Genomic DNA, 26,725 nt, shown 5'->3' with positions numbered 1-26,725 from the left:
ACAGATGCTATTTTTCAAACCCCAAATCTCAGGTGAGAACAAATACGGCTGGCGTGTGTGGTAAGGTAAGACTGTAAGCAGCAGCTCTCACCCTCTGTGAGTAGAGAGTCGGAATGGTAGCCTTGATGGACTACGGTAAGGATAACAGGAAGCCTGTAAGATACAAACATAAAATAACGGTGCGTGTGTGTCGCATGTCAGAGCAGGATTTGGTGTCTTGCTCTGTATTCCCTGAGACATGGCCTCTCACTGAACCTGCAGCTTGGCTGGCAGTCAGGAAGCCCAGCCCTGCTCTTGTTCCCCAAAAGTGGCAGAGTCATGGATATATATAGCCATGCCCAGCTTCTTATGTGGCTGCGGGGACCTAAACTCAGGCCCTCAAGCTCATGGGGCAAGTGCTTTTACCTCTGAGCCATCGCTCTAGCCCATATTCAATTGTGTAGTATTTCCTTTGCAACCTCTTCAAATGGTTAAAAATATTACTGGCTAATATTGTCTAAGTACCCTGTCTGTGTTCCAGATGTTTAAGGTAAATGCTTCAAATTCATTTACAAATTTGATTTTAAAATAATAATCACATATTTATGTGCCATTATCTGAATTTTACAAATGAAGTCAATTTATTTTTTGGTAAATCCTATAACTAAGGTAATAATGGAGGCAGCACTAGAAACAACTTAGCTACAACCTGTACTTAGAATCTAGTCCTTCTTTTCATTACATTATGGCCAACTACAATAAAGACACAGTTGCCATCTTAGTTCAGCATGTGAAATTCTACACATACTTGAAAATGAAACAAATCATACCTAAAGAGGATTTTTTTCCTATGCAAACACGCATTCATAACATTTTTTAGTAGGTAGGGTAATAGAATTTCAGCCACTTTACCAGTGCTAGAAGGTGCTAGTCATGTGCTGGGGAGAAAAGTGACTGACAGCCATGCCCAGCGGAACCCTGTGAGCTGCCAGAAGTAAGTGGTCCAGTAAGATCTGCCCGTTGGTACAGGAGCCACATCAGTATTACGGAACCAGCTAAGCATGTTCTGATTGTATTTAAGACCCACTCTAAAAGATGAAACTCATGCCTCTCACTGTTAAAGGGTAGGTCATAGGCCCTAGGGAATAACCTAGTACTATGATTCTGCTAAACAGATGTAGTACTTGATTGCTCCCAAAGTCTTTGCCTTTATACACCTAATTGATGTATCTCTTTGCCCTCCTCAAGTTTCTTTTGCAATAGATGGTGATTAACACAGAAACCCACAACTGGTCAACATATAGACAACAAGATGTAGAAGGAATGGTGGGGCTGCGTCCCGCCACCTGGCTAGCTTTACACCCGAAATAACAACATACAAATTGTATTCATTTAAAAACTGCTTGGCCCAGCCTCTTATTGGCTAACCCTCACATCTTGACTAATCCATATTTAGTAATCTGTGTAGCACCACGAGGTGGTGGCTTACCAGGGAGATCTTAACCTGCATCCAACTCAGAGAGGAGAGGCATGGCGACTGCCTGAGATATCTGCCTGACTCTGCTTTCTTTCACCCACAATTCTGTTCTATCTACTCCGCCTACCTAATTTTCTGTCCTATTAAAGGGCCAAGGCAGTTTCTTTATTAACTAATGAAAGTAACACATAGACAGATGACCCTCCTCCATCAACAAGAGGCTCTGGAGAGGTTGTGGAGTGTTCATCCTAAATGGGAGGTCTGTAGCACTCCCTATTCCCAAGGCTCAGGGATCACAGCAGGTAGGGGTGGAAAGGTCTTGACAGTAATAGTGGATGACCCTAGTGAAAGTGTTTTCCAAGCAGGGCAGTGGCATTCACATGGGCTCACAACAGTTGTGATTGCAGGCACAAGACATGCACAAGGTCAAGCCAGCCACCATCTCAGCAGGACTGAGGAAAAGACTCACAAAGCAGCATGCCTAGTTGAGGAGCTACTGGCAACTGTGGCTTCTGGCAGATGGACAGTCACTTAGCTCCAGGAATGTGGCCCTGAAACACTGTCCATGCAATAATTATAGCACTGAGTAGATTCAGTGAGTTTCTAAAAAAAAAAAAAACAGATACAACACACAATTGAGTTGAAAAATGATGGAGATATAGAAGAGGATTTCAGGGGAGGGAATTGAAATATATTTGATTGAAATATATTATTTTCACTTATGAAGTGCTCAATAAATTACAAAATCTAAAAGTAAAAACCATCTAGCCAGCATTTGCTATTTAGATTCAGGCAATCTGTCTTCATCGCTGGATTATTAGAAAGAGCAGGACAGTTTCTACTCACAGCACAGTTCTCAGAGTTTCAAATAACTGTAATGACAGAGACTGTTCAGAACTGTAGAACCTTCTGTTTAAGGAGAATTCATTGGGTGTTGCAAGGTGGGCCTGGGGTTGCTTGTTCATCCCAGCTGCCTGGCTAGCTTAGCTTTAAAATAACCACACAGAAACTGTATTAATTAAAACACTGCTTGGCCATTAGCTCTAACTTCTTATTGGCTGAATCTTATATATTAGTTTAACCCATTTCTATTAATTTGTATATTTCCATGTGGCAGTGGCTTATGGGGAAAGATTCTAACCAGCGTCCATCTCAGGCAGAGAATCCATGGCTTCTCCCTGACTCTGCTTTCTTCCTCCCAGCATTCAGTTCTGTTTTCCACACCTACCTAAGTTCTGCCTCATCAAAAGGCCACGGAAGTGGGTACTGGTGTTTTAACCCAGGGCCCAGGCATTTTAGGCAAGTGCTCTACTAATGCATTACATCTCCCAGCCCTCTCTATCTTATCTTCAAAACCGCAGTGTACAAACAAAAGGGCTTTTACGGTGCACCTATTCCTCTGTCTCTTTTCTCTCTATCCCCACCCTACCATCTTTCTCTTCAAAGGAGGTTTGAAGACCGGCAGTGCCTGGGTTTTCACTTTATCAAAACCTTCACTCATGCTGTTCATTAGGGCTTTATAGAAAACCCCATGGGCACAGACTCTTATTTCAGCACTTAGGGGTAAAAGTTACTTTGTAACTTATTTTCCACTTGGTAATTTGGTGTCTGTCAAGGTTGGCCTGGAGAAGACCCCTTGGCCTTTCTGTTCATTTTAAGTCTTGAAGGCAGGACTTCTGGGACAAAGGCCTATGCCAACTTTCTCTACAGAAAGTCTGTATCCTGCCTGCTGACCAGAAGCATATACGTTGATATGCAGTCCGTAAAGAGCTTGCAAGCCATTTAAAACTAATTTTCTTACGTCATCAGGTTAGGGATGTTTACATCTTCCTTAAGATCTGTGTGATTATACCATTGTGTACTTTCTGTAAGTTTTATATTCATTTATTAGATAAATATTTTATGTGCAGACTTCCACAAATATTTTGATTAGATGCTTCATGATTAGACAATGTTCTGCTTTGGTGTTATTTCCTTTCTGCTGCAGGGTATCTTTCCTCCATCCTCACACAACACCCCAGCCTTCACTCTCCTGGTCCCTGGGGCCTCTCCTCCAACCCTTTCTCTCCCTTCTCTCCCTTTGCATTGATCCCTTTCTCTCTTTGCCTTTTTATCTTTTTGTTCTATTAACATCTTTTTTTTTTCCTTTTCTTTTTCTCTCTTTACCTCCTGGCTTCCATCATAAAGCTTAGAGTGCTACCTGATAGCTAAAAGCCCATTTCACATTGTCTAGCTCAAGTGATATTCTTATCTGAATTGTTGCTTTACAGTAATCTTTAACATCACATGCAAACACACCACAGTGTTATTACAGATGGTACTGAAAAGCATAAGGCTACTTAGTGTCAGAGGAAACAACAACTACAAAGAACAGAAATTTATTCTGGAAGGGTAAAAATAAGACAAAAGCCATAAAGAAGACAAAGCCTTTGTCAAGTTAAAATGGGGGGAAGAGCTCTATAAGCTCCGTGTAGCATTGCAAAGAATTGCTTTCTAACATGGTCTCTGTCAGGAAAACAAGAAGTTACCTGGGCCTGGCGGTGGTGGCGCACGCCTTTTAATCCCAGTGCTGGGGAGGCAGAGACAGGCAGATCTCTGTGAGTTTGAGGCCAGCCTGGTCTACAAAGTGAGTTCCATGGAAAATTTACACAAAAACATCTCCTGCAGTCAGAAATTTACTGTAACAATTAAATTCTATCATAATTCAAAAGGAATAAAAATAATTTTAATTATTTTTTTTAATTCTTAGTACTACTAACACTAGTTATTTATGGACTGTTTCTGCCAGGGTTGTGCTATTATATGCATAATAATGTGCATTATTTCCAGCCACCCCACTGACCTTTACCATGTCTTAGATCTCCTCAGTGTCTCAAAGGAAAGTTTCTGGGCTTTAAGACTAATATCAGGGAAAGATGCAGGCCCAGTAACCGGGGTAAGATTTGATGCCATAGGAATTGCAGAAGACACCAACTGAGATTCAGTCGCCAAGGGACTTTGAGTTGCCAAGCTGCTCTCTGTGAAAATTTCAGTATTTTGGGCTGAAATATAGTTTTCTATATCTGAAAAAGAAAGAAATGTTGGCAGAGAAAAAACATCTGATCTCTTCTTAGTGTGTCCCTCAACAGTCTCTATGTTCTAGTTTCCATAGGTTAGAGACACAGAACAGAATCAGCTGTGGAAAGTGGGACCAAACTGTCCTTAGCATAGAACACGGATCCTAGGCAAATATTAGAGAACCAAGATTCAAGTTTTACAGCAATTGATGTTTTGTGTACAATTTGAACCTGATAATAAGCATTAAAAATTACACAGAATCTGAAGAAGTTATGCAATTTAAGCCTCACATGTTCTCAGATTTATAGTTATAACTGTTTTCTATGAGTAACATTTTTTACATGTTGCAAGAAATATTAATCATTTTTTAAACCAATGTCACTAGTGAGCCTTTGGATGATTAACTACTCTGTGTATTTCTTTCATTGAAACTGGCTTATAAAGAAAAGCAAAAATGACAATAAAAGAAATGTACCAATTTATTCCCTACTAATAAAGTATTGAACATTAGGGGGAAAGTATGAAATATTGGAATGCAACATAGAGCAATTCCATTACTCACTGCAGTTTTGGATCATATACTGTATATAAGGAGTAATTACTTCATTGGCTGGAGACCACAGTGAAGGAATATAGAATCTGATGAAAGAGATTTTGCAATAAGGATTTTACCCCAATGTATTTCCTTCTCCAAACTTTGTCAACCTTAAAGACAAGCCCACCTTATTTTCTCTTTGGATGGCAGGGGTATGGGAGTGGCTGGGCTTAAAGTCTAGCAAAACAAAGAAAGTATACGAGCTGAGCTAAGTTTTTTTTTTTTTTTTTGGTGGTTTCTTTTTTATGTTTTTCTTATTTTTTTAAATTCTTTTTATTGTGCTATACATTTTTCTCCGCTCTCCTCCCTTCTTCCCCTCTCCTCTTCTACTCCCAATTTACTCATGGGATCTTGTGCTTTTCTCTTCCATATTTGGATCCATGTATGTCTTTCTTAGGGTCCTCTTTATAGTCTAGGTTATCTGGGGTTATGGATTGTAGAGCTGAGCCAATTTTTAAGAATCTTAGCCAAAAATTATACATCAATCTTTAAATTTTTAAAGTAAGTATTCACAATTGCCCGTTTTAATGGCTTCAATGACACAGCCTATTGCTGAAGATCCTATGTTGCAGCATGTCATTTACATTAAACCTGGTGACCCTAACACATCTTCACTTCCTACCCTGGAAGGAAATTTCTGTATTTTATTTCCTTGCTGAAGAACTTAGTTGCATGGTGAGCCTCAAGGCTAGGTTGTGGGTTACACAAGTAAATCTTTCCCCTTTTCCCTCTTAGTTATCCTACTGAAGCTTTGGAGGGAGCTAGAATCTCCCCAGTGGGATAAGGAAGCCATACATGTATTATGGAGAGAAGAGCCTGAAGTTAACCAGTTCTAGACCAGTTCAAGCCCTGACAATATCTCTGAACCTTAGTTTCTAATGAATGATGGGAAAAATATACTATAGGATGGCTGTGAGGATTGAATTTGGTATATGAGAAGCATTTTATAGTACTTAGTGAAGATGATTTTTAAATCTTTTTTCAAAATTACTTAAAGCTTATTAAAGTACAAAATATAAAAAAGTCAAAGTAAAATTATGCCATATAATAACTTACTTCTATGTTGGGGAGGTGTGAGTTCTAAGCATAAAATGTTAATTTTATTTAAAAAATAGAATTTATGTATCATTCATTTTTCACTTATTTGAAATAGATCATAAACATTTCATCATTAAAAATTAAATGTTTTCTGATTTCCAGAATAGTTCTAGTCAATGTGCTAATGATTTTTTGTCTTAAATTTATAAAGAAAACTGCAACAGAACTATTTCCACAGGTGCTGATTGGATGAGCGTACTGGAATATAATCCCATCACTTGCAATAGCTGTTGCTAGTTTTTTTTCAGCCTTTAAAAATTCTTTTTGGTAGCAGTGTAGCTAAAGGCCTGGGATTCACACTGGCTTAGCACACACTACAGAACTGGATGTAGCCCAGCCTGAACGTTTTCAATTTATGGTGACTTTTGATGTCATTTTTAACTTTACAAAATTACTGCTACCAAGGTTTTCTCTGTGAGTTATAGTTTTTAATGCTTGTTTTCAGAAAGTTCTTCCTTATCAATGTAAGTAAATATCTATATTGTCTTTTAATAATTTATAGTTTTTAGCTTTTAAAAATTAGTATGAAATGGATTTAGAGCTATTTGATGCTCTTACTACCTATCAGAGTTGAGAGTTCATTTAAGGTAGGGTTTAGTATAATTTCCCCTAAGTATTATAGGCAACAAAATTGCTCATTTACAATTTCCTTCTATATGATGAAACCCTACCCCACTTTTTTAATACAGGATCTCAGGTAACCATGGCTGACCTTGAACTCTTGGTTAGCCTGCCTCCACTTCCTGAAATAGGGATTGCAGGCAATCACCCAGCATGATGCCATATTATACATCATTCTCTCAGTATCTGTGTCCCATTTTCAATTATCTGGTCTACAAAATGCTTTCTCATTCTTGTTCCTTTTATAGAAATGTCTTGATTACAGTTGTGTATCTATCTTCCAAGCAAATTAGAAAAACGTGATCAAATTCTCTCCATTTCTGTCTACTTGAAACATAAGGATTTGGTTGAAATTGCAATAAATCTGTATGTTCAATGTCCCTAATATTCTATATAATGATATAGACACGTTTCTATGCTTTCATAATTTTGGAGGTTATGCCAAAGTACTTTATTGTTAGTGTGAAAGAACATATCCCTGAGCAGGAACCTTGTTCTCAGTGAATTTTTCACTGCACGAACAGCACTATGGACTTGCTTATTTTTCTCTTTGGTGCCGAAGATAGAACCAAGGATGTGTGTATGGCCAGCATGCAGTCTACCTCTGACACATACCCTAGTCCTGCATGGGTTTGTTTTTTATTTTGTTTTGTTTTTGTTTTGTTATATGCAGAATAAACAATTTATAAGGGTACTTTGATTCACAGACATAAAAGAATTTAGCTGCTACTTAGAAGAGAACACTAAGGGTTAGCTCAACTTTGCAGTTATGAAAAACAACTGGGAAGAGTCACTTTAGATACTCAGTTTATCTAAAATGTACAATTACATAAGATTATAGGTGAAATTAATATTTTGTCTGGTAAAATGAAGAGGGAGAAAACATAAGAAATTTAATGTGTCTAGGTCTGTCATGGCCAGTGAAGGATGACTTGAATACAATGGAGAATGCTGGGCATCTAATTACTTCCCACATTATTTCCCTTTCTTGACAGTCCTTTTTGACATTAGATGACTAATGTAAAACATTTGTCTTATTGAAGTTAAATTGAAATAAAAACTGATTGGTATCCACAGTTGTGATCCAATTATAAAATTGCCTATATGGCGATTGTCCCAGCATACTGTGCAGCCCTGGGAGGAAGCCTTTGCACCTGTGATTCACTGTCCTTGGTTTCTAGGTGGCAGAGCGGCAGAACGCCAGCCCTGGCCAAGCATTCACGGTGCAGTGTTTGGACTCTTGTAAAATTAATGTCGTATGTAAATGTGCAACATGACATTATCATCCTAGTTTCCTGGCTGCTTTCAGCAGGCACTAGCTGCCACACGAGGTCTTGAGTGTTCTGGCAGAGTATTCAAGTGTTCAAAAGAAGTTAAAGTAATGAAATTGGATCTATATTTCCATAGACATTCAAGTTGGCATGGAGAAATGGAGTCATGGAATCGGGGTTGGATAGTCTCCACCAAACAACCTAGGCAAGTGTCTGTGATGGCAGGCTACTAAGCTGAATTCTATCGTGAAAGGACACCACTATTTCTTCCTCTGGGTCTAAAATTACAAAAAATGCACATTTCCCTAGGTTCACAGCATACACAGGGTGCTTTATACTTAATCTCCTCCCACCCCTTCCCTGGTATACAAGAATTCTTTAACATTCAAGCTGAAGTATGTACAAAAAAAGGAAGTTTTAAAACTGGCTACAAGCATATGAGACAGTAGACTATCTCAGCATCTTTTGGAAGACTGGTATGTATCTGACCTATGAATGTCTCGTTAATGCATCTCAGCACTAGTCATATTTTTTACCAGTTTTTACTGCTCCCAGGTATACTTGTTTGTGCTCAGTATTTTCTGCAATTGAAGTGTTTGTTTGGTCAAGTCTAGGGATACGATTCAGTGGCAGGGTTCTTTACAAAGCCCGTGGTTCAACAGAAAATGTAAAATAGAAAACGAAAAAGTACAAGAAAATATGCAGAGACCCAATTGAGGTTTACAGGTTGTGGGCTCAAGACAGCGGGTTGGAGTCCGGGCTGTAGTTCAGTTACTAGAGTGCTTGCCTAGCATGCACAAGGCCCTAGGTTTGATCTCCAGCACCACATAAGACCGAGTGTGGTGTGATAGAAGAACATGCCCGGAATCATAGCACTTAGCAGGGTAGAAGAGGATCAAGGCTTCAAGGTCATGCTCACCTTGTAGTGGTGAGCTGCGGGCCAGCCTCCCGCCGCCCGGCTCCCAACCACCTGCTAGCTTTACCTGAAATAATTACACAGAAACTGTATTCTTTTAAACACTGCCTGGCCCATTAGTTTCAGCCTCTTACTCACATCTTGACTAACCCATATCTAATAATCTGTGTAACACCATGAATGGTGTCTTACCGGGAAAGATTTAGCACGTCTGACCTGGTGGCTGGCTTCATGGCATTTGTCTCCCTGAGGAGAGTCAGGGTGGTCTGACTCAGAGAGCAGAGGCATAGCGATTTATTAACTTCCCTTCCCAGCATTCTGTTCTGTCTACTCTGCCCACCTAAGGGCTGGCCAATCAAATGGGCCAGGCAGTTTCTTCATTAACCAATGAAATCAACTCAAACAGAAGACCCTCCCACGTCACTCACCTACACAATAAGTTCCAGGCATCAGGTCTCATCCTGGGAGAAGGAGGTTGGTGAAGAAGAGAGAGACTGGACTTGCTAAGTGAGTCTTGTGTTAGCTTTGGCAATTACTCCTGTCATATAGCTCTACCTCCTTGTTTCCATTCCTCAGAGCAACAGAATTCAAGTTTCTTGAGTTGCATCCATCGGGTACATTTCTCCTGTCGTTTTTCCTGAAAATTTCATGAGCTCCAAATATCCATTTGTATAAATATAGAGATGAAACGCACTTAATGTTAAAAATTCAAGAGAGGGACTGTCCAAAGAATCAAGCAAGAACCAATATATAGCTTTTATTCATATAGAATTTCTTTCTTTATTGTATTTTAGGATGGTGAAAAAAAAGGATTTATAAATAAAATCTATGCCATCCAAGAAGTCTGCGTCAGTGTGCAGAATATCCTAGATGACGCGGCCTCCTTTGGCGAAAGGATAAAGAAGTGAGTTGTGCTGGCCTGGGCGCCCTGGCTTTCCAGGGGCAGCCTGCCTGACCCAGAGGGAGGGCTGCAGAGCCCTTCTGTCAGGCACACGTCACAATTCCGTGATCTGTTGTTCAGTTTCCTCTTAATTTGTTTTTGTGCATCCTTGGTTTTATGATGGTTCTGTCAATTTCCTGCCTGAAGTTTAGAACATATTGGTGGGAAAGAACTTATAAGTGTAGCTTTGAAGGAACAGCACTGTCCTCCACTTCAGCATACGTTTTCATAAGGACTTTGCTCTTAGAAAGAATATGAAGTCATAGAAAGATAATCTAACCTAATGCATTTCAGATAATCAGGACACCTGTACTGTATAAGTCTAACTAGACTTTTGCCAAGTTTAATATAGTCAAGAAATAAGCTACCTTTCATCATTTAGAAAAAAAAATCACAGATTTTTTCAATTATAAAAGAATTCTCCATAATTAAAAGTACATTTAAGATTTATTTATTATAAGTAATTTATTTATTACAAGTATTATAAGTATGTGGTATGTATGTGTACCACATGTGTGCCTAGTGCCATGGATGTCCCAGGGGAGAGTTGGAGCCTCTAGGACTGGAGTTGCAGGTAGTGGAGTCAACACGTGGGCGCTGAGAACTGAAAGCGGCCCCTGCAAGGACAAGTGCTCTTCACCTCTGATCATCCTATTTGTGTTTGGTTGGTTGGTTTTTTTATGTGTGTATATATTTTTTGTGTTTATTTTTATTCTTGAAATAGGTTCTCATTCTGTAGCTCTGGCTAGCCTGTAACTCAGAGATCCATTTGACTCTGCCTCCTATGTGCTGGGATTAAAGGCGTGTGATTCATTGAGATATAATGTACAATATACAAGTAAGGAGCACACACACACACACACACACAAACACACCAACATATTTTTTTTTTTTCTGAGACATGGTCTCCGTATATAGCTCTGGCTGTTCTGGAATTCACTATGCAGACCAGGCTAGCCTTGAACTCACAGAGACCCACTTGCCTGTTTCTCCAGTGCTGGAATTAAAGGCATGTGCCACTATGCCCAGCTAGAATTTATACTTTTATTCTCACATAGTTTTATTTTAAATAATTTTATTTTTAATACATTTAGGATGTAGATCTAGAGAGAAAGAGAGCAAAGGAGTCCTGGGACCAGTCATGTGCCACCATACTGGTTTTCTTTAAAAAATATAATACTGTATTGATAGTAACTGACTATTAATTCAAGATATACTGAGGCTTTACAATAGCCAGGTATTTGATAACTGGCCTGTAACAATTATCAATAACTGTTTAAGAAATGCTGCTCTATAGCTGGAGAAGCCTTTATTATTCATGACCAATAGTATTCTGTAGACTTAGATCCTTGGTCACACACAGAATTTAAAAGGAACAAATTATTTAAACCAAAAGTATGAGTCACCATATGGTGCTGTTCATGTGGTGCTGTTGCAAGTACAATGCATTTTATTTTGTATAGTTTTTAATTTCCTACATTTCCATGTATACATCAATGCTGAGTTTCAACTTTCCTGTGTGCTACATAAAATAATCTCCTTCTTACCTCTAAATGTATCTCTATGCAATCGTCTCACAGTTCTAAAGACTAAGTATGTCCGTCTCTCTTTTACCTCCGTTCTTGTAATAACCGTCCCTTGCCCCATTGCCTATCACTAGAGCATGGCATGAAACCCTGAATTTGGGGCCCACTTTTACTGAGCATTATGTACACTCTGCTGACACTGATAAATACCTCACCACCAGCAGAACCTCCCAGCTCCCAGTTCTCTTCACTAACTTGTTAGGCAACCAGGCAGTGTCCACTACTGTCTCATCACCTTCTGTGACCTGGCCCTTCCTGTTATCATCCAGTCTCAGCTCAGGAACACTGGAGACCCTCCAGCTCTGTCCGGCTCCCATCTACTCCCCCCACCCCCGTTTGGATTCCTTTTTCTTGTTGTAAACAGGTGCTAGAGAGACCTTGGCCAGAGAGAGAGAGACAGAGACCTTCAAACCAGGGAGGATGACAGAATATGCCATGTGGACAGCTTAAGTGAGGAGTTTTATTTGGGGAAGGGAAGGGAAGGGAAGAGAAAATGGGGGAGACAGGAGACAAAGAGAGGGAATGAGAGAGAAAAAAGTCCTTCAGAAGTGCAGCAGGAGGAGAGACGAGGGAGGGGGGGAGTGGGTGGAGCTTGTCTCTTAAAGGGCATGCCAGCATAATGCCTGAATCCCAACACCCCCTCCCTGAGTTCTACAAAGCTGAAAAGGAAAAGAAAGCGAGTGTTCCTAAAAGGAATTCTAAAATTTAAGGCTCACACAGTGCTCCAAGAGTTGCACGTACTTCAAACATTCATTCCCGCATGGGCCTATGGTGTTTTTAGGAGGATGAGTGGTAAACCCCTACTGTATAAAATTTAAAAATAAACAAGGATGGGTACTAGTTTTAGTAGTGGGAAAAATATTTTTACTATGTAGGGAGGTATCCAAGTTGTGTAAAGATTTTAGACTATGAAATTCCTGGGACAACCTAGTGGGGCTGGTAGCAAGATCCTTTACCTGGGTCTGTGTTCATGAATGAAACCGATTATGACTAAACTGTGTTCTCTGATAGTCAACCGTTACTCAAAACCATGTTTAACTTAACTCTGCTTTAGAGAAGTGTGAAGTGCTCACATTATTGATTTGTTACTTCTCCACTCAGTACTTTCAACTGGACTGTCCCATTCTTAAGCTGGCTGGCCATTGTAGCCCTCTGTGTGTTCACAGTCATTCTGTACTTCATCCCACTGCGATACATTGTGCTTGTCTGGGGTAAGTAAAGCTTTTTAAATAACAACAAACACTCCAGCTGTTTTAGCAGCTAAGAACAAACTGTTTTTAAGAGGTGAGTTATAGCATCAGCAGTGCTCTGTATTTATGGTCATGTAGGCACTCCATGACGAAAAAGGACAGGTCAGTTAAAAAATCACAACAGCATAGAGATTTAGGTCTCAGTGTAAAATGCATTTTTCTTATCTGGCACCACAGCTCCCATCATACTATAAACATGTACTGGTACAGATTCTTCATATATCAAAGTGTAACTTTGTCTAGATATCACTGATTTATTTTTACCACTTAAATGCCAGTGGAGGCACTTTAAGCCATGTGGTACGTTTAGGACAATATACCTTTTGCTGCGGTATTTTATCTTGTGGATGTCTGTAAACACAGCACGAGCTGTCCATTTAAAAGGTCACCTTTAGGACTCAGAAAAAGCCCTACCAGCATTTACAGGCTCCTTAGGAACAACCAAAAAGCCTACTAAGTAAGGATGCTTTTAGAAAAGTCTACTTTAAAGGTGATTTCCCCCCTAATATTTTTGCGATTTTGCGATATGCTTCCAGCGGTCCCCCTGACCGGGAGCCCATTCAGGAGGTGGTCACTTTCAGCCTTATGAAGAACTGAAACTGAAGTTTTCTTATTTCTTGGTGAACTTTTTGGTTTAGAAAACCCAATCTTCAATCCTTATAATCCACCACCATATAGAAACACTTTCTACTTGTCCCTCATCAATGTACACATACATCAAGATTCCTAAACTTAAAAAAAATACAAGGATGGAAAATAGGCCTTGATTTAAGAAAACATGCTTATATTGTAAATAATGGAATTTTTTTTAAAGATTTATTTATTTATTACATGTACAGTGTTCTGCCTCCATGTCTACCCACAGGCCAGAAGAGGGCACCAGACCCCATTTCAGATGGTTGTGAGCCACCATGTGGTTGCCGGGAATTGAACTCAGGACCTCTGGAAAAGCAGCAGTCTGTGCTCTTAACCACTGAGCCATCTCTCCAGCCCAATAACGGAATTTTTTACAGAGATTTTTTTTTTTTGCCTCCCAAATCATTAAAAGAATCATACCAAAAGAAAGTAAATTAAGAACAACAGTCTCCATCCTGTTTAGTTTTAAGATTCCCATTTTGGGGGCTGGAGAGTTAGCTTGGCAGTTAAGAATACTTACCAGTTTTGCTGAAGACCCAGTTTTGGTTCTCAATACCCACACAACCACCCATGCCAATGTTCTTTTCTATCCTACTGAGGTACGTGTATACACACACACACCACACACACACACACACACACAATTTTTCAATAATAAAAATATTCTTGTTTTCTTTCTTCTTTGGCCCATGTTTCCAATTTCCCTTCCAGTACTGGCTCTAGCCCCTGGATGGAGGGCAGAGGAAGTAGTGATTATATTTTTCTTTCCCAATTTCTACCATTCAATTAAGTCACCAGTTTTCCTATTCAAAAGATGGGGCTTTTTCATTTTGATTTTAATTTTTCCCTATTCTAGTCTATTAAGCCCTAATGTTTTGTTCATTTCTCTGATGGTCAGTGCAGATACTGTTTCACTGAAGAGTTTAGGGCAAAGAATAACCATATCTTCCTAGGATATAAGTTCAGACTTGCAGAACCATTTCTACTGCCATGTGGCAAGGAACCCCTTCCCCACTCAGCTTCTCTGAAACTGGAGCCTAAGGCCCCATCTGGCTATGGAGCTTTTAGGGCCACCCGTATGGCCCCAGTGGCTAGCTGTCTGAAAAATAATTTCATAGGATGTGTTTGAGCTTTGTTTCATCAAATGAAAAAATTCAAAAAATATTTATTTTAGTGATAGGTGACTGCTAAAATGTTAAGAAATCCAGGACATAGGTCTCACATGGCTGGAAAGAGACCAAGACCAGTGTGACAGAGTTCATTCTGTAGGAACGCCATTAAGAGCTGAGATCCCAAGTCTATCCCTCAGTTTGCATCTGTGTGTTGATTTAATGCAAAGCTGAATACTTTTTCCCCAAAATTTATGGCAATATTTTTCATTTCAATTTAAACAATAACCAACCATCAAATCACATGACTTCTAAACATTTAGTTTGCTTTATAACAGTAGCACCTAAAATAAATATCTTTGGAAAAAAGAAAAATAATATATTACCTAACAATCACAACCTAGAAATGTAGACAGGTAAGTCTCATCTTGCCTAAACATGAAGCAAATCGTCTCGGGACTGCAACCCTGGGAACCTAGTCAGGCAAGACACTGTGTATCCCTTCTAGGATCCCTTTTGTTTTCCCCCAAACCTCACCTACTGGGAAGAAGTTATTCAGCTGTACACAGGAAAAGCAAGCAGCAGTTCAGCTGGGCAAGTTGAAGGAGGTCTATACTACTAACTAGGCCACCCAGTCAAGGCTAAGGGGTAGCACAAAGTTGATGTTCAAATCGCCATAATGCCTTCTCCAGAAATGTTCTTTGCCTAACTCCACACTCAATAATGAACTCAATAATGTTTGAAATGTCACTTTTTTAGGTATTAATAAATTTACAAAAAAGCTTCGGAGTCCATATGCAATTGATAACAATGAAGTACTTGACTTCCTTTCCAGAGTCCCTTCAGATGTACAAGTGGTATGTATATTTCATTATTATGTTACTTGCTTGTATGTAGTATAACACTGGCTTTCAATTTTTAAACTCTTCAATGTCAAAGGCCATAGAAGGGTCTGTTAAAAGTCAATGAAGCCATTGCAGTTTTTCTTTAGCCAACTAGACATTAATCTAGAAAAAGCTATAAAGAACAGCAAGCACAAGATTGAAAGTCAGCCATCATATGGTTTCTGGGGAGAATGTACCCCAAGAGTTAGCCATCACATGGCTTTTGGGGAGAATGCACCCCAAGCCCAGCTAAGTTTGTGAAGAGACAGAGAAAACAGAGTTATTTTAGATGTAGATGATGGAGGCGAACTGGTGGTGATTACAAACTATTTGTGCATATTACATAAATTCAATACATTTTAAAGACTCATGTTAATGTATATTTTAGATTAGGGAAAATGTTTTCATTTGAAATACTATAGCATATCTCACAAATCCTTTGGACTTAACATGTACTAACGGACTGATTTCAAAGTGGAATAAAGGTTTTTAATCACAGCCTTGAAGTAGGTTTTAGTGATCACAGTTTGCATTAGTTTCAGTTGAGTTTTTCATTCCATACATACAACTATGGGCTATGTGAAGATTAAGGCTGTATTTAACAAACAAACTGCAAAGAATCATTATCCAGCTCTTCAAAAATAGAGATAGATTTTCTTTCATTGTATTGTGTTCCGGTCAGTAACAGTCACAGTCCATTAGCAAAGTTCACATGAGGCTTCAGGCATTTTCTGGCAGGATTTCCCTCCTGACTCTGCCTCTAACCCCCTGCTGCTTTTTACACCAGCTGGAGTTCCCACTTGGTTTCTAGAATAGCATACCCCCTCCCCCTCACCTCCCTCCCCAAGCAGTCTCTCATTCCTTAGCTTTTCCTTCTTTTGCCAGGAAGTGGCCACCTGACCAGTCTTTTTCTGAACTGTTTAAACAGGTGCAGTACCAAGAACTGAAACCAGACCATTCTCATAGCCCATATAAAAGGAAGAAAAACACCCTTGGCTAGCCAGCTCCCAGCACTGAGGGACCAGCTCGCCTGGAAAGATAAAAGAAAAACCCTGCAGCCTCGGTTTTTTTTTTTTTTCTTTTCTTTCTCCTTTTTATTTATTTTCTCTTTTTATCATGATTGAGAAAATTTGTAAATAGTGTACAAAGGCATATGTCTTTGAAAATATACTTCCATTGTACAGACTCAACTTGATAAAGGATTTTAACTAGTGGAGTGTGGAAGCCTTGTTAGCTATAGATAATACAACCAACTGAAAGAATAAAAATAATGGTGTGGAAGCCTTGTTAGCTATAGGTAATACAACCAACTGAAAGAATAAAAATAATGGTTATAAAACTGGAAGCACATTCCTTGAATTATAAATGAAAGAACCAGAATATCAGATTAAATGCTCAATTGTACTCTGATTAACCTTACATAAAATATATATGCTGATTTGATTTTAGGGTTTTTTTTTGTTATGTGATGACTTCTTATCTGAAATGCAATTCATTAGTATTTTTTAAATGTTTATACAGTATAAAAGAAGGGAAACCCCAAAGATTGAATAATGGAAATGTTGCATTTCAATATAACATAATCCTGACTTTCACTCCTGTGTAAGTACGTTACTTATGTATAGCTAAGGCTGATTTTAAGTTCATAAGGACAGGCACATCATATATTCTGCTGTGTCCTCATACCCAATCCCTTAAGAGAATCTGAGATTCTATGAATAAAACTCTTAAGCCTTCTATCATTCCATCTAAAACCTTAAAATCTCTCCAGAAATATATTAAATAAATACTGCCAGGTTTGTAAGTGATTATCAGGGTTTTTATATACCACTATTTAATTTATACTGAGTTAGCAAATTAGCAAGCCGATTTAGCTGTCAAATATACTAGCAAAGTAAATCCATACTGCATTTGGTATCAAATTATGCCCTTGTATATCTGAAAAAGTAAATTTAAGTGTCCTCACAGAGGAAAACAAAAAACCAGTATCTGCTTTTTCATTAGACTACTAACATGCTTTTTATTAGTGAGCTTTAATGTGGAGAAGGCAGTGGACTAAGAGAAAGGCCAGTGCTTCATTACATCATTTATGAAGAACATTGATAATGCATGAAAGCCTGTTTTGTAAAATAAACTGTGTTTAAAGTGGTTACTATTAAAAATGTTTCGCTAACCACACTGTATACTTTAACAGTGCATTCCTAAGACCAACTCCAGGGTCTATCAAGGGAATTTACCTCTGCAGAGATTCTTGGTCAGTCAGTGAGAGTGCCTTCACTGACTTTTAAAGGAATAAACTCAATGGAAATTGCTGTAAAGGAATAAACTCAATGGAAATTGCTGCAATATTTTGCACTATTTTATTAATTGCTATTAATAAATAACTGGGGTGAGATGAAGGTGGGGGTTGTGCTGGACAATGTAGAAAAGCAGAAATATATATTTCACTCTAAAGAAATTCTTTAAATCTCATCAAAGCTGATTTTTAAAGTATTTTTATTTTAGAAATATGTTGTTAAATACTATTTCTTACAATAGAACTATTTTGATGTTTATACACTAAGCTTGGAAGAATGTTGACTAAATTCCCTTTCTACAGAAAGGCTTTGACCTCAACATGCTCTATCTAGGGTATCATGGTTAAAACAACATGTTTATATCTGCATTCCATCACTGTTTGTTGCAAAAACATACTACTTTATGAAGCTGGCCTATTCCAAGTTTATTGATGAAATCCTTTGGTCTAAGTTCTGATTATACCTGTTTGAGATTTATGTTCTGTGCTGTGTCTACTCAAATGTCTAAGTCTAACATTCTATAACCTTAGATGGATCTAGTGGATGGAACCATTAACAAATGACTAAGTTTCGTTTGTTTCACTGTGTAATATTTCAGATGCTTAGTTCAATAGTAATGTTGACTACATATTCACTTCATTAAATACAAAAGAAAACAACTTTTTTCTATGTAAAATCACTATTTTTTTCAGAGTTAAGAAATGCACAGTGGGTTACTGGGTGCACGTTTGTTCATTAGTGATACTTCACTTGGGGAAACATATTTGATTTGAGCAGGGCTATTCTTGAAACCCTGGCAACAGTGAAAACTCAGTACCTTTGGCACAGTAAGCATACAGTGAAGCAGAGAAAACTATCTGGAGTCAGAAAGTCACCTTCAAGCTAGCCCTTAATGCTTTCAGAAAACATATTTATAGGGCCAAATGGATAATGCCAAGTAGGATTTTTAACTTTCTTGTATAGGTGCTTTTTATATTTAAGAAGGATGCCTTGGTTTTCAGTTGCTTTTCTTTTTTTCTTTCCCAGAACTGAGAACTGAACTCAGGGCTTAGCCCCTGCTAGGCAAGTGCTCTACCACTGAGCTAAATTCTCAGCCACAAATTAGATTTTTCTTTCTCTCTCTCTCTCTCTCTCTCTCTCTCTCTCTCTCTCTCTCTCTCTCTCTCTCTCTCTCTCTCTCTCTCTCTGAGTCAAGGTTTCTCTGTGCAGCTTGGTTTTCAGAGAAGTCTGAAGTAAATATTCTAAGTTATATAAACTAAGTACTAAGTTATACTGAATGTGGCCCAACATCTATTTGACTTGTTAAATGTAGCAGACATTGTGAACTGCTCAACAATCTATATTTAAATTCCACACTACAGTCATTGTTGTATAATGCTGTTCTCTGGGCAAGACAACTGCCATCTTCCTTAGATCAACTGTGCCGGCTCGTTAAAAGACCATCATAATCACACTTACAGTTGATCCCTCCAAAAAGGAGTGGGCATAGAGGAACAGTGAGTGCAAGATTCTAGCAATCTGGATGCAATTCTGCCCTAATTACCTGTGACCTTAAAGAGGCGTAGAGTATATAGGCAGGTTACTTGAAAAGGGACCACATCTATGCAGGAATGGGGAGGCATAATTCATACTGGTCAAGACTTCTCAGTGCAGTTGCTTTGGGGTCATCCATGCTTCTGTAGGTGACCCCTCATTCATCTTCTGAAAGTTAGTCTGATAAACTTATTGGTTCACCAAGCTGAACTTTGGCAAGATGCTTTGGTTTGTCACTGATATCACATAACGAGGGGTAGATGATGTTTAAGTCTCTACAGAGAAGGGATTCTGCCACCATATCCTGGGATAATTCAGATATCTTTTGTAACTTTTAGCACATTGTTACCTAATAGTTTATTTTGTTAGTTTTCGACTCAAACTTAGGGGTTCATGAGAGGAAGGGGTGTTCTAAATTAATTTTGAGCCATTCTATGCACTAGGATAATGTAAGTTAAAATATTTTTTACATGACTTGTGATGCATTTATTGTGTATCTACTGTATAACCCTGAGAAGGGCAATTATAGTGTATGTGTGTATCAATAGTATAATCAAACCAAATTTGGAGTTTGTAAACAGACAAATTTAAATGGTATGTTTATGAAAGTAACTTTTTAGAAGTTTCCTTAAATTTTAACAAGACTCTGGCCTCTAACTTGCAATCAGCCTCCCAAGTGCTGGAATGAACAGGCGAATGCTGAAATTGAGCATTGAGCAGTTAAATCCTATCCAGTGGTCACGGGGCGAGGGGAAGGGAGAACACTTTCTACTTTGATGTCAAAATCCAAAGATGTCTAATATTGATGCCAAAATATAGCAAGCATTATTCAACTTATAAGCTTAAATAAGCCTGGCTGCTTACAATACTGTTCAGTAATAGTGCTTTGGTGCTCAGCTTCAAAAGAAATGCATAAGGCGTTTGGTGGCTTCAAATACAAAATAGCCAGTATTAAACTTAAGACAAAAAAAAAAAAGCCCAAAACAAAAAAAAAAAAAAAAAACAAACCAAAACAACAAGAAAAACCTCAGCTCTTATTAAAGCATGTTTAAGTTTTGGAGTTTGCAATGTTATATGTCCAGATGGTTAGCCACTGGTCTGATTAGAGTATGTGGAGTCAGCCTTTCCTAACTGCTCGGTTGAATTAAAGCCACCTAAATATAATAAAAATGTCTTTTATAACTCTTTCCAAGGATGATTGCTGTAACTCACTAAAACAATAACAGGAGCAGAAAGCAACCCCCTTTTGTCGTGAGAATTCTTTTACACTCATTTTCCACATTCATCCAATGGTACCTTGTATAATGGCAGTCACATGAGAAGTTACTTTAGCTGAACCTGAGACTCCAAACACACCAAGAAAATCTCTATGTTGGAACACTATAAAAGCATGCATTAATGCCCAAAGTATGCATTCCCCTCCCCCTAGGGTTTCTGGTTTAAAAGGAAAAAGGAAAAAAAAAAAACATCCATAAAACAAAAAAAACAAAATGAGACAACTAAATATATAATTATTCTCTAATTTCAAGTTGTTCAATCTTTCACATTCTAAGCTGAAAACAATAAAAAACAAATCTACAAAATATCCTGTGTGTAGTACTACACCAATATTTTTGTAAAAACAATTTTTAAAAAATTCCGTGTATCTTTGAATGCAGTGAAAAAAGGATATTTATGTGTACAAGTGTTTGTCTGCATGTGTTTAAAGTGCACTATACATACAATGCCCACAGAGGTCAAAAATGGGTATTGGATCCCCTGGAAATGGATTCTCAGATTATGAACTGCTGAGAACCAACTTCAGTCCTCTCTAAGAAAAGTTAAGTATCATTAACTGCTGAGTCTCCAGTCCCAGGACTACGGTTGTCCAGTACCAGGACAATGGTACTGCATGATCTGCTCTCATCAACTAATAGGGCAGAGAGCTTTAGTTGAATAGCTATGTCAACGTGCTCTCAGTATGTATCAAAATAACTGCAATGCAGGCCTTCCCTGCTCTGTATTTCTTAATGTTCCCTCAAATAGAAAAGGAACAGCCCCAATGAGCCAGTGAAAAACCACCTGACTTCTCAGGAAGACTGATCTGAGGAAATCCCGAGCTCTGGCTGAAGGAGCTAGCTTTGAGTCCTACTAGTGAGGAAAGTTGACATGGCTCAGTCCAGGCTCAGTGGCTAGCTTTAAACTGGCTTCAGTCAAGTTAAATGATTTTATTTTGCCTGGGTTCAAGTGGTGACAGATTTGGAAGAAATGCTAAATTTTTACAGAAAAGAGCCCACATGATTCCAACAAATTTTAATTGTGTTCTGCATTATAGTAAGCGCCTGAGACAACAGCCAAGCACCAGTTTTCACAAAGACAGCTGGATCACAGAAGGGAGCAAAGGAGAAGAAAATACCAATTATTTTTCTCAAGATTCTTTTTTTATAGTTACCAGAGAAACAGAATCCATACAACTAAATCCCCCATAAAATATTCTTCCTTACACAGTAGTGATTCCAACAACTCTAAGTCAAAACTGTATGTGTGGTCCGTTGAAGATCAATTCTGCAAAATATACCATTCTACTTCCTGTTACACAAAGGGGCTTGCTTGTGACAGGAGGTTACTTCCAATTTCTAACCAAATTTACAGAATCATATGCTTTTTGCATTTGTCCTAGACTTGTGAAACATACAGAACCTACCTGGAGAGGTCAAATGCCCAAACCCATTTGAAGTCCCCTTTCCCCAATTTCATTTCCATTTCATTTGTTTGCTATTTAAAATTTCCCTATTGGATGTTCAGAAGTGGCGGATGCTATTTAGAGGTTGAGACTATGGTTCTATACTAGAGTACTTGCCTAATAAATATCAGGCCTGAGGTTTAATCCTTGTATGGAAAACCAAAGTATTTAACAGGAAAAACAATCACCAGTACTTTTTTGGGGATGGGGATGGAAATAAGCACAAACCATTTTGCATTTATTTACATAACCAACACCAGACACACCAATTCGTAAACAGGTATCATTCATTCTTGTGCACTATAATGCTAATTCAAAATACTTTCATTTGGCAGTCAGGAAATCCTCCCACCAAAAGAGAGTTACCACTACTTCCTGGCTTTACAGCTACCTTTCGTTACTTTTCAAAAAAAAAAAAAAAGCTATGATGTTTCTATGCATTTGGAGATTAATTAATGTATTACACTATACTCTTGGCCTTCATCCTGGATGTGCATGCAACAGTGTGCCTAGATAACAATGGCATGGTAATGTTAGAACCCTCTTCGTAGACAGCTACGTCGTATATCTGTCATTCTGTTGTAAATAAGTTTACATAGTTCCATTTCGATTTTATAGAGCAATTATAAACAACTACGTCTCATAACTTCCTGTTTTCTGTGTAAAATAAGTAAAAACTCTTCAGAAAGCACATAATTGTTTCCATTAACATTTATAAAATGGTAAAATAAAAAAGGGTTTTATGTTATGACTAGCCCCTTCAAAAGTTGTAAATCTAGCAAGCAAAAGCTACCACTGAAGAGCAAGGAGCAATCTTCCACTTGAACACTGGAGAGGCTCTTGTCTAAGGTACCATGAAGTGAGTTGTCAGATTCACTCTCAAAGAAATACACAGGACAACTGAGCTACTTAAGATCTTTATTAGATAGCAATTATAGCCTGCTTTGAAGAAAAATGGCAAATTTTAAAGCTCTAGTTATTTTTTCCCATTTATTGACATGTATTTTTAAATTTCTTTAAATATGATATACAGCTCCCTCCTTTAGAGTTTCACGTTATGAATAAGAGCATCCATCCATTTGCACTACTGTGATGTCTGGTATTTTTTCTTCTTTTTTTTATGGTTTTTTTTTTATATTTAAAAATTTCCATCTCCTCCCCTCCTCCTCCAGCTCTAGCTATTTTTTAAAAATGGAGGAGATGCAAGTTTAAAAGCATTTCAAGATCAATTCTTGGGCCAATAAGATTGGTCAGTGGGTAGAGACATCACTACCAAACCTGATGACCTGAGTTCAGTCCCCAGCACCTATCTATGTACAACCGATTCCGAAGGGTTGTGGGTTGTGCTCTAACATCCATGTGCCTGCTATGGCATGTATGCCCCCACACAATGCACTCAAATACATAAAAAGTAAATAAATGTAAAAGAAAAAGAAGTGACTCAAATAGGAGTATCTCTTTCAAATAAGTAGGCTACTGGTACTGTGAACAAATATAAACTATTTTACAAAAATTAGATGAATAAAAATATTATATGTATATTTCTGCTCTTGATTAAGGTATTGTTGTGTGCAGCTCATTTAAAATGTAATTTATAATTAAGAAATGTTAGTAGTCATCTATAATAATCAAGCTTGTAGTCATGTTATATTTTCTAGATGCACAGAGATGTATTTCAGGTGGATATGCATTCTTCCTACCTTTCGAAGACTACAGAATATGGCATTTAAAATATTTTAAGAATGTAGGATTTTTCATGACAATGAGCCACATCTGCTCCTGGCAGCACCTGCTACTTCAAGAGGAAGATGGGCATTGAAGAGACTCCTTATGGAGTTGGTTAGTCATTTGGGTAAGAAACTGTTCTTGCCTGGACTGCTTAACTGGACATGCAGAACCCACAGAGAAATGACTGCTGAACTTGCCTAAAGGTGAGGCCATCTTCCAAGGTTCCTGCTTCATGAAAGAGTCTGTGAGACATTCTGCAGGACACAGAAGAAAGTGACTGATAAAACTGCCAATATATATAAGTGGAACTGTCTTTAAAATTTCCTGCTTTGTGGAAAAGACTGCTAGATACTGTAGGCCTGTAGGCTGAAGAATGATGCCCCAATGGTACAGAAGAACTTAGGGTGACTGTCCAGGCAGCGAGATGTCTCTATCATTTCTAGAGTTTTAGAAGTTGCTTACAATGCACTTCCTGTTAACTTAGGTAATATTATATCCTTCTGGAGTCTTTGATGGAGTTGAAGAATTTATAGTTTTTCTTAGTTATGATAATATGTAATTTTACTATGTTAAAGCTCAAACCTTTTATATTTAAACAGAAAAAAGGAAGTGATGTGGGATCCCCTTCTGTATGCTGTGAATATCATTGGTTAACAAAAGAACTGCTTTGGGCCTATAGCAGAGCTATAGGGGAACAGAGCTAGGCAGGGAAAACTATACTGAATGCTGGGAGAAAGGAAGCGGAGTCAGAGAGAAGCCATGTAGCTCCACCAGAGATGGATGCCAGTAAGCCAGTAAGCCACAGCCAGATGGTGATACACAGATTACTAGAAATGGGCTAAATTAATATGTAAGAGTTAGCCAATAAGAAGCTAGAGCTAATGGGCCAAGCAATGATTTAATTAAAAAAAATTAAAATGTTTCACACATAAATATAACTACCAATAACAATGTATTTACTTGTATTTTCCCCATGAAATTTAGAGAAAAGTATCTAATACATTTAAATACTTGCTATTTTTCATTACAAAATTAAAATAAGTGAGAAAAGAAAAAGGCATTTAGTGAACTTTTAGTAAATGGGTTTTGACCTCTCTGTAAGTTAGTTTCTTCCAATGACATGTCTCAGTATGAATTATGGTTCCTTGGAAGGGAATTTGTAAGAATTGTAGTGATGAGAAAAATATGACAATTACTTCTAAGTGTCACTGCTTCCTTGTCGTTCCTAAGTGTCCTTGTAGTGAAGACAATTAGATTTACTAACCCCGTGGAGAACAGTGAACACCACTTGTCACAACAGACTGGTCTGAATGTTCCTGTTAATCTGGTGTTTTAATAAAAAGTACTTCTTACTGAATTTCAAGCATAAGAGCATTCTACAAAACTTACCACCTAAACCCTTGGTTCAGCCTACTAAAATTTCTCAAAAATGCCAAGGACATAGCTTATCCAAGATTCATACCTGTTCATATGCCTTCTGTAGGAAGAGAAGCTTGTTTGTCCTGGCTACTAAGAACCAAAATAATCACACAGAAACTGTATGAATTAAATCACTGCTTGGCTATCTTTGGCAGCAGCTCCATAGCGTCCCTTGACTTTGCCCTTCTTTCTCCCAGCATTCAGTCCAGTCCTCTCCGCCTGCCTAAGTTCTGCCGTGTCAACAGGCTAAGGCAGTTATTTATTTATTTATTTATTTATTTATTTATTTATTTATTTATTAATGGTAATCACAGCACACAGAGGGGACTCCCACATCAGTTTTTTTATAGTATTTTATTTTAATTTTTTCTCATTTTTTTTAAATTAAAGATTTCCATCTCCTCCCCTCCTCCTCCCCCTTCCCTCCCCTCCCTTCCACCCATACCCCCACTCCACCCTTCTCCAAGACAAAGAGCCATCAGGGTTCCCTTCACTATGTTAAGTCCAAGGTCCTCCCAGCTCCGCCTAAGTCCAGGAAGGTGAGCAACCAAACTGACAAGGCTCACAGTGAGCCCGTCCATGCTGTAGAGTTCATGCTCAGTGCCGTTGTCCTTGGTTTCTCAGTCCTCCTCCACCGTCAGCCACATTCAGAGAGTCTGGTTTGGTCCCCTGTTCCATCAGTCCCATTCCAACTGGACTTGGTGGTCTCCCGTTAGATCTGTCCCACCGTCTCAATGGGTAAACGCACTCCTCACGGTCCTGACTTCCTTGCTCATGATCTCCCTCCTTTTGCTCCTCATCAGGACCTTGGGAGCTCAGTCCAGTGCTCCTATGTGGGGCTCTGTCATTTTCTCCATCCAATGCCAGGTGAAGGTTCTATGGTGATATGCAAGATATTCATGAGTATGGCAATAGGATCTGGACATTTCTGGCACCCTCTCCTCAGCTGCCCAAGGACCTAGCTGGGGGCGTCTTCCTGGACACCTGGGAACCCCTCTAGAGTCAAGTCTCTGCCAACCCTAGAATGGCTCCCTTAAGTAAGATATATAATTCCTTGTTCCCATATCCACCCTTCCTATATCCCAACCATCCTATTCCCCCAAGCTCTTCCCATCCTCCACTTCACACTTTTCTCTCCCCTTCCCCCCATCCCCCCATTCCACCCCACCCCCATGTTCCCATTTTTTGTCCGGCAATCTTGTCTACTTCCAGTATCCAGGAGGATAACTATATGTTTTTCTTTGGGTTCACCTTCTTATATAGCTTCTCTAGGATTTTTTACGAATTATAGGCTCGATGTCCTTTATTTATGGCTAGAAACCAATTATGAGTGAGTACATCCCATGTTCATCTTTTTGGGCCTGGGTTACCTCACTCAGGATGGTGTTTTCTATTTCCATCCATTTGCATGCAAAATTCAAGATGTCATTGTTTTTTTACCGCCGAGTAGTACTCTAATATGTATATATTCCACACTTTCTTCATCCATTGTTCCACTGAAGGGCATCTAGGTTGTTTCTAGGTTCTATTACAAATAATGCTGCTATAAACATAGTTGAACAAATGCTTTTGTAATATGATTGGGCATCTCTTGGGTAAATTCCCAA

The 26,725-nt window shown here is 38.5% G+C and overlaps 1 protein-coding gene across 6 annotated transcripts in view; it reads left to right on the top strand.

The window, feature by feature from the left end:
• Mctp1 (multiple C2 and transmembrane domain containing 1) overlaps nucleotides 1-16,474 on the top strand; it is a 592,391-nt gene extending 575,917 nt beyond the window's left edge. For all 6 annotated transcript variants that reach the window (XM_042054767.1, XM_042054765.1, XM_042054766.1 and 3 more), the window contains 4 exons: nucleotides 9,809-9,918; nucleotides 12,642-12,751; nucleotides 15,295-15,392; nucleotides 16,348-16,474. In XM_042054767.1, the coding sequence (XP_041910701.1) occupies nucleotides 9,809-9,918; nucleotides 12,642-12,751; nucleotides 15,295-15,392; nucleotides 16,348-16,419 (390 nt within the window). In that variant the 3' untranslated portion in view covers nucleotides 16,420-16,474. The remainder of the gene's footprint in view (nucleotides 1-9,808; nucleotides 9,919-12,641; nucleotides 12,752-15,294; nucleotides 15,393-16,347) is intronic.
• Nucleotides 16,475-26,725: the final 10,251 nt, after the last annotated feature.

This window comes from Arvicola amphibius, chromosome 3, assembly GCF_903992535.2.
Source record: "Arvicola amphibius chromosome 3, mArvAmp1.2, whole genome shotgun sequence".
NCBI classification, from domain to species: domain Eukaryota; kingdom Metazoa; phylum Chordata; class Mammalia; order Rodentia; family Cricetidae; genus Arvicola; species Arvicola amphibius.
Note: the sequence above shows the minus strand (reverse complement) of the source record. Positions and strands in the feature narration are given on the sequence as shown.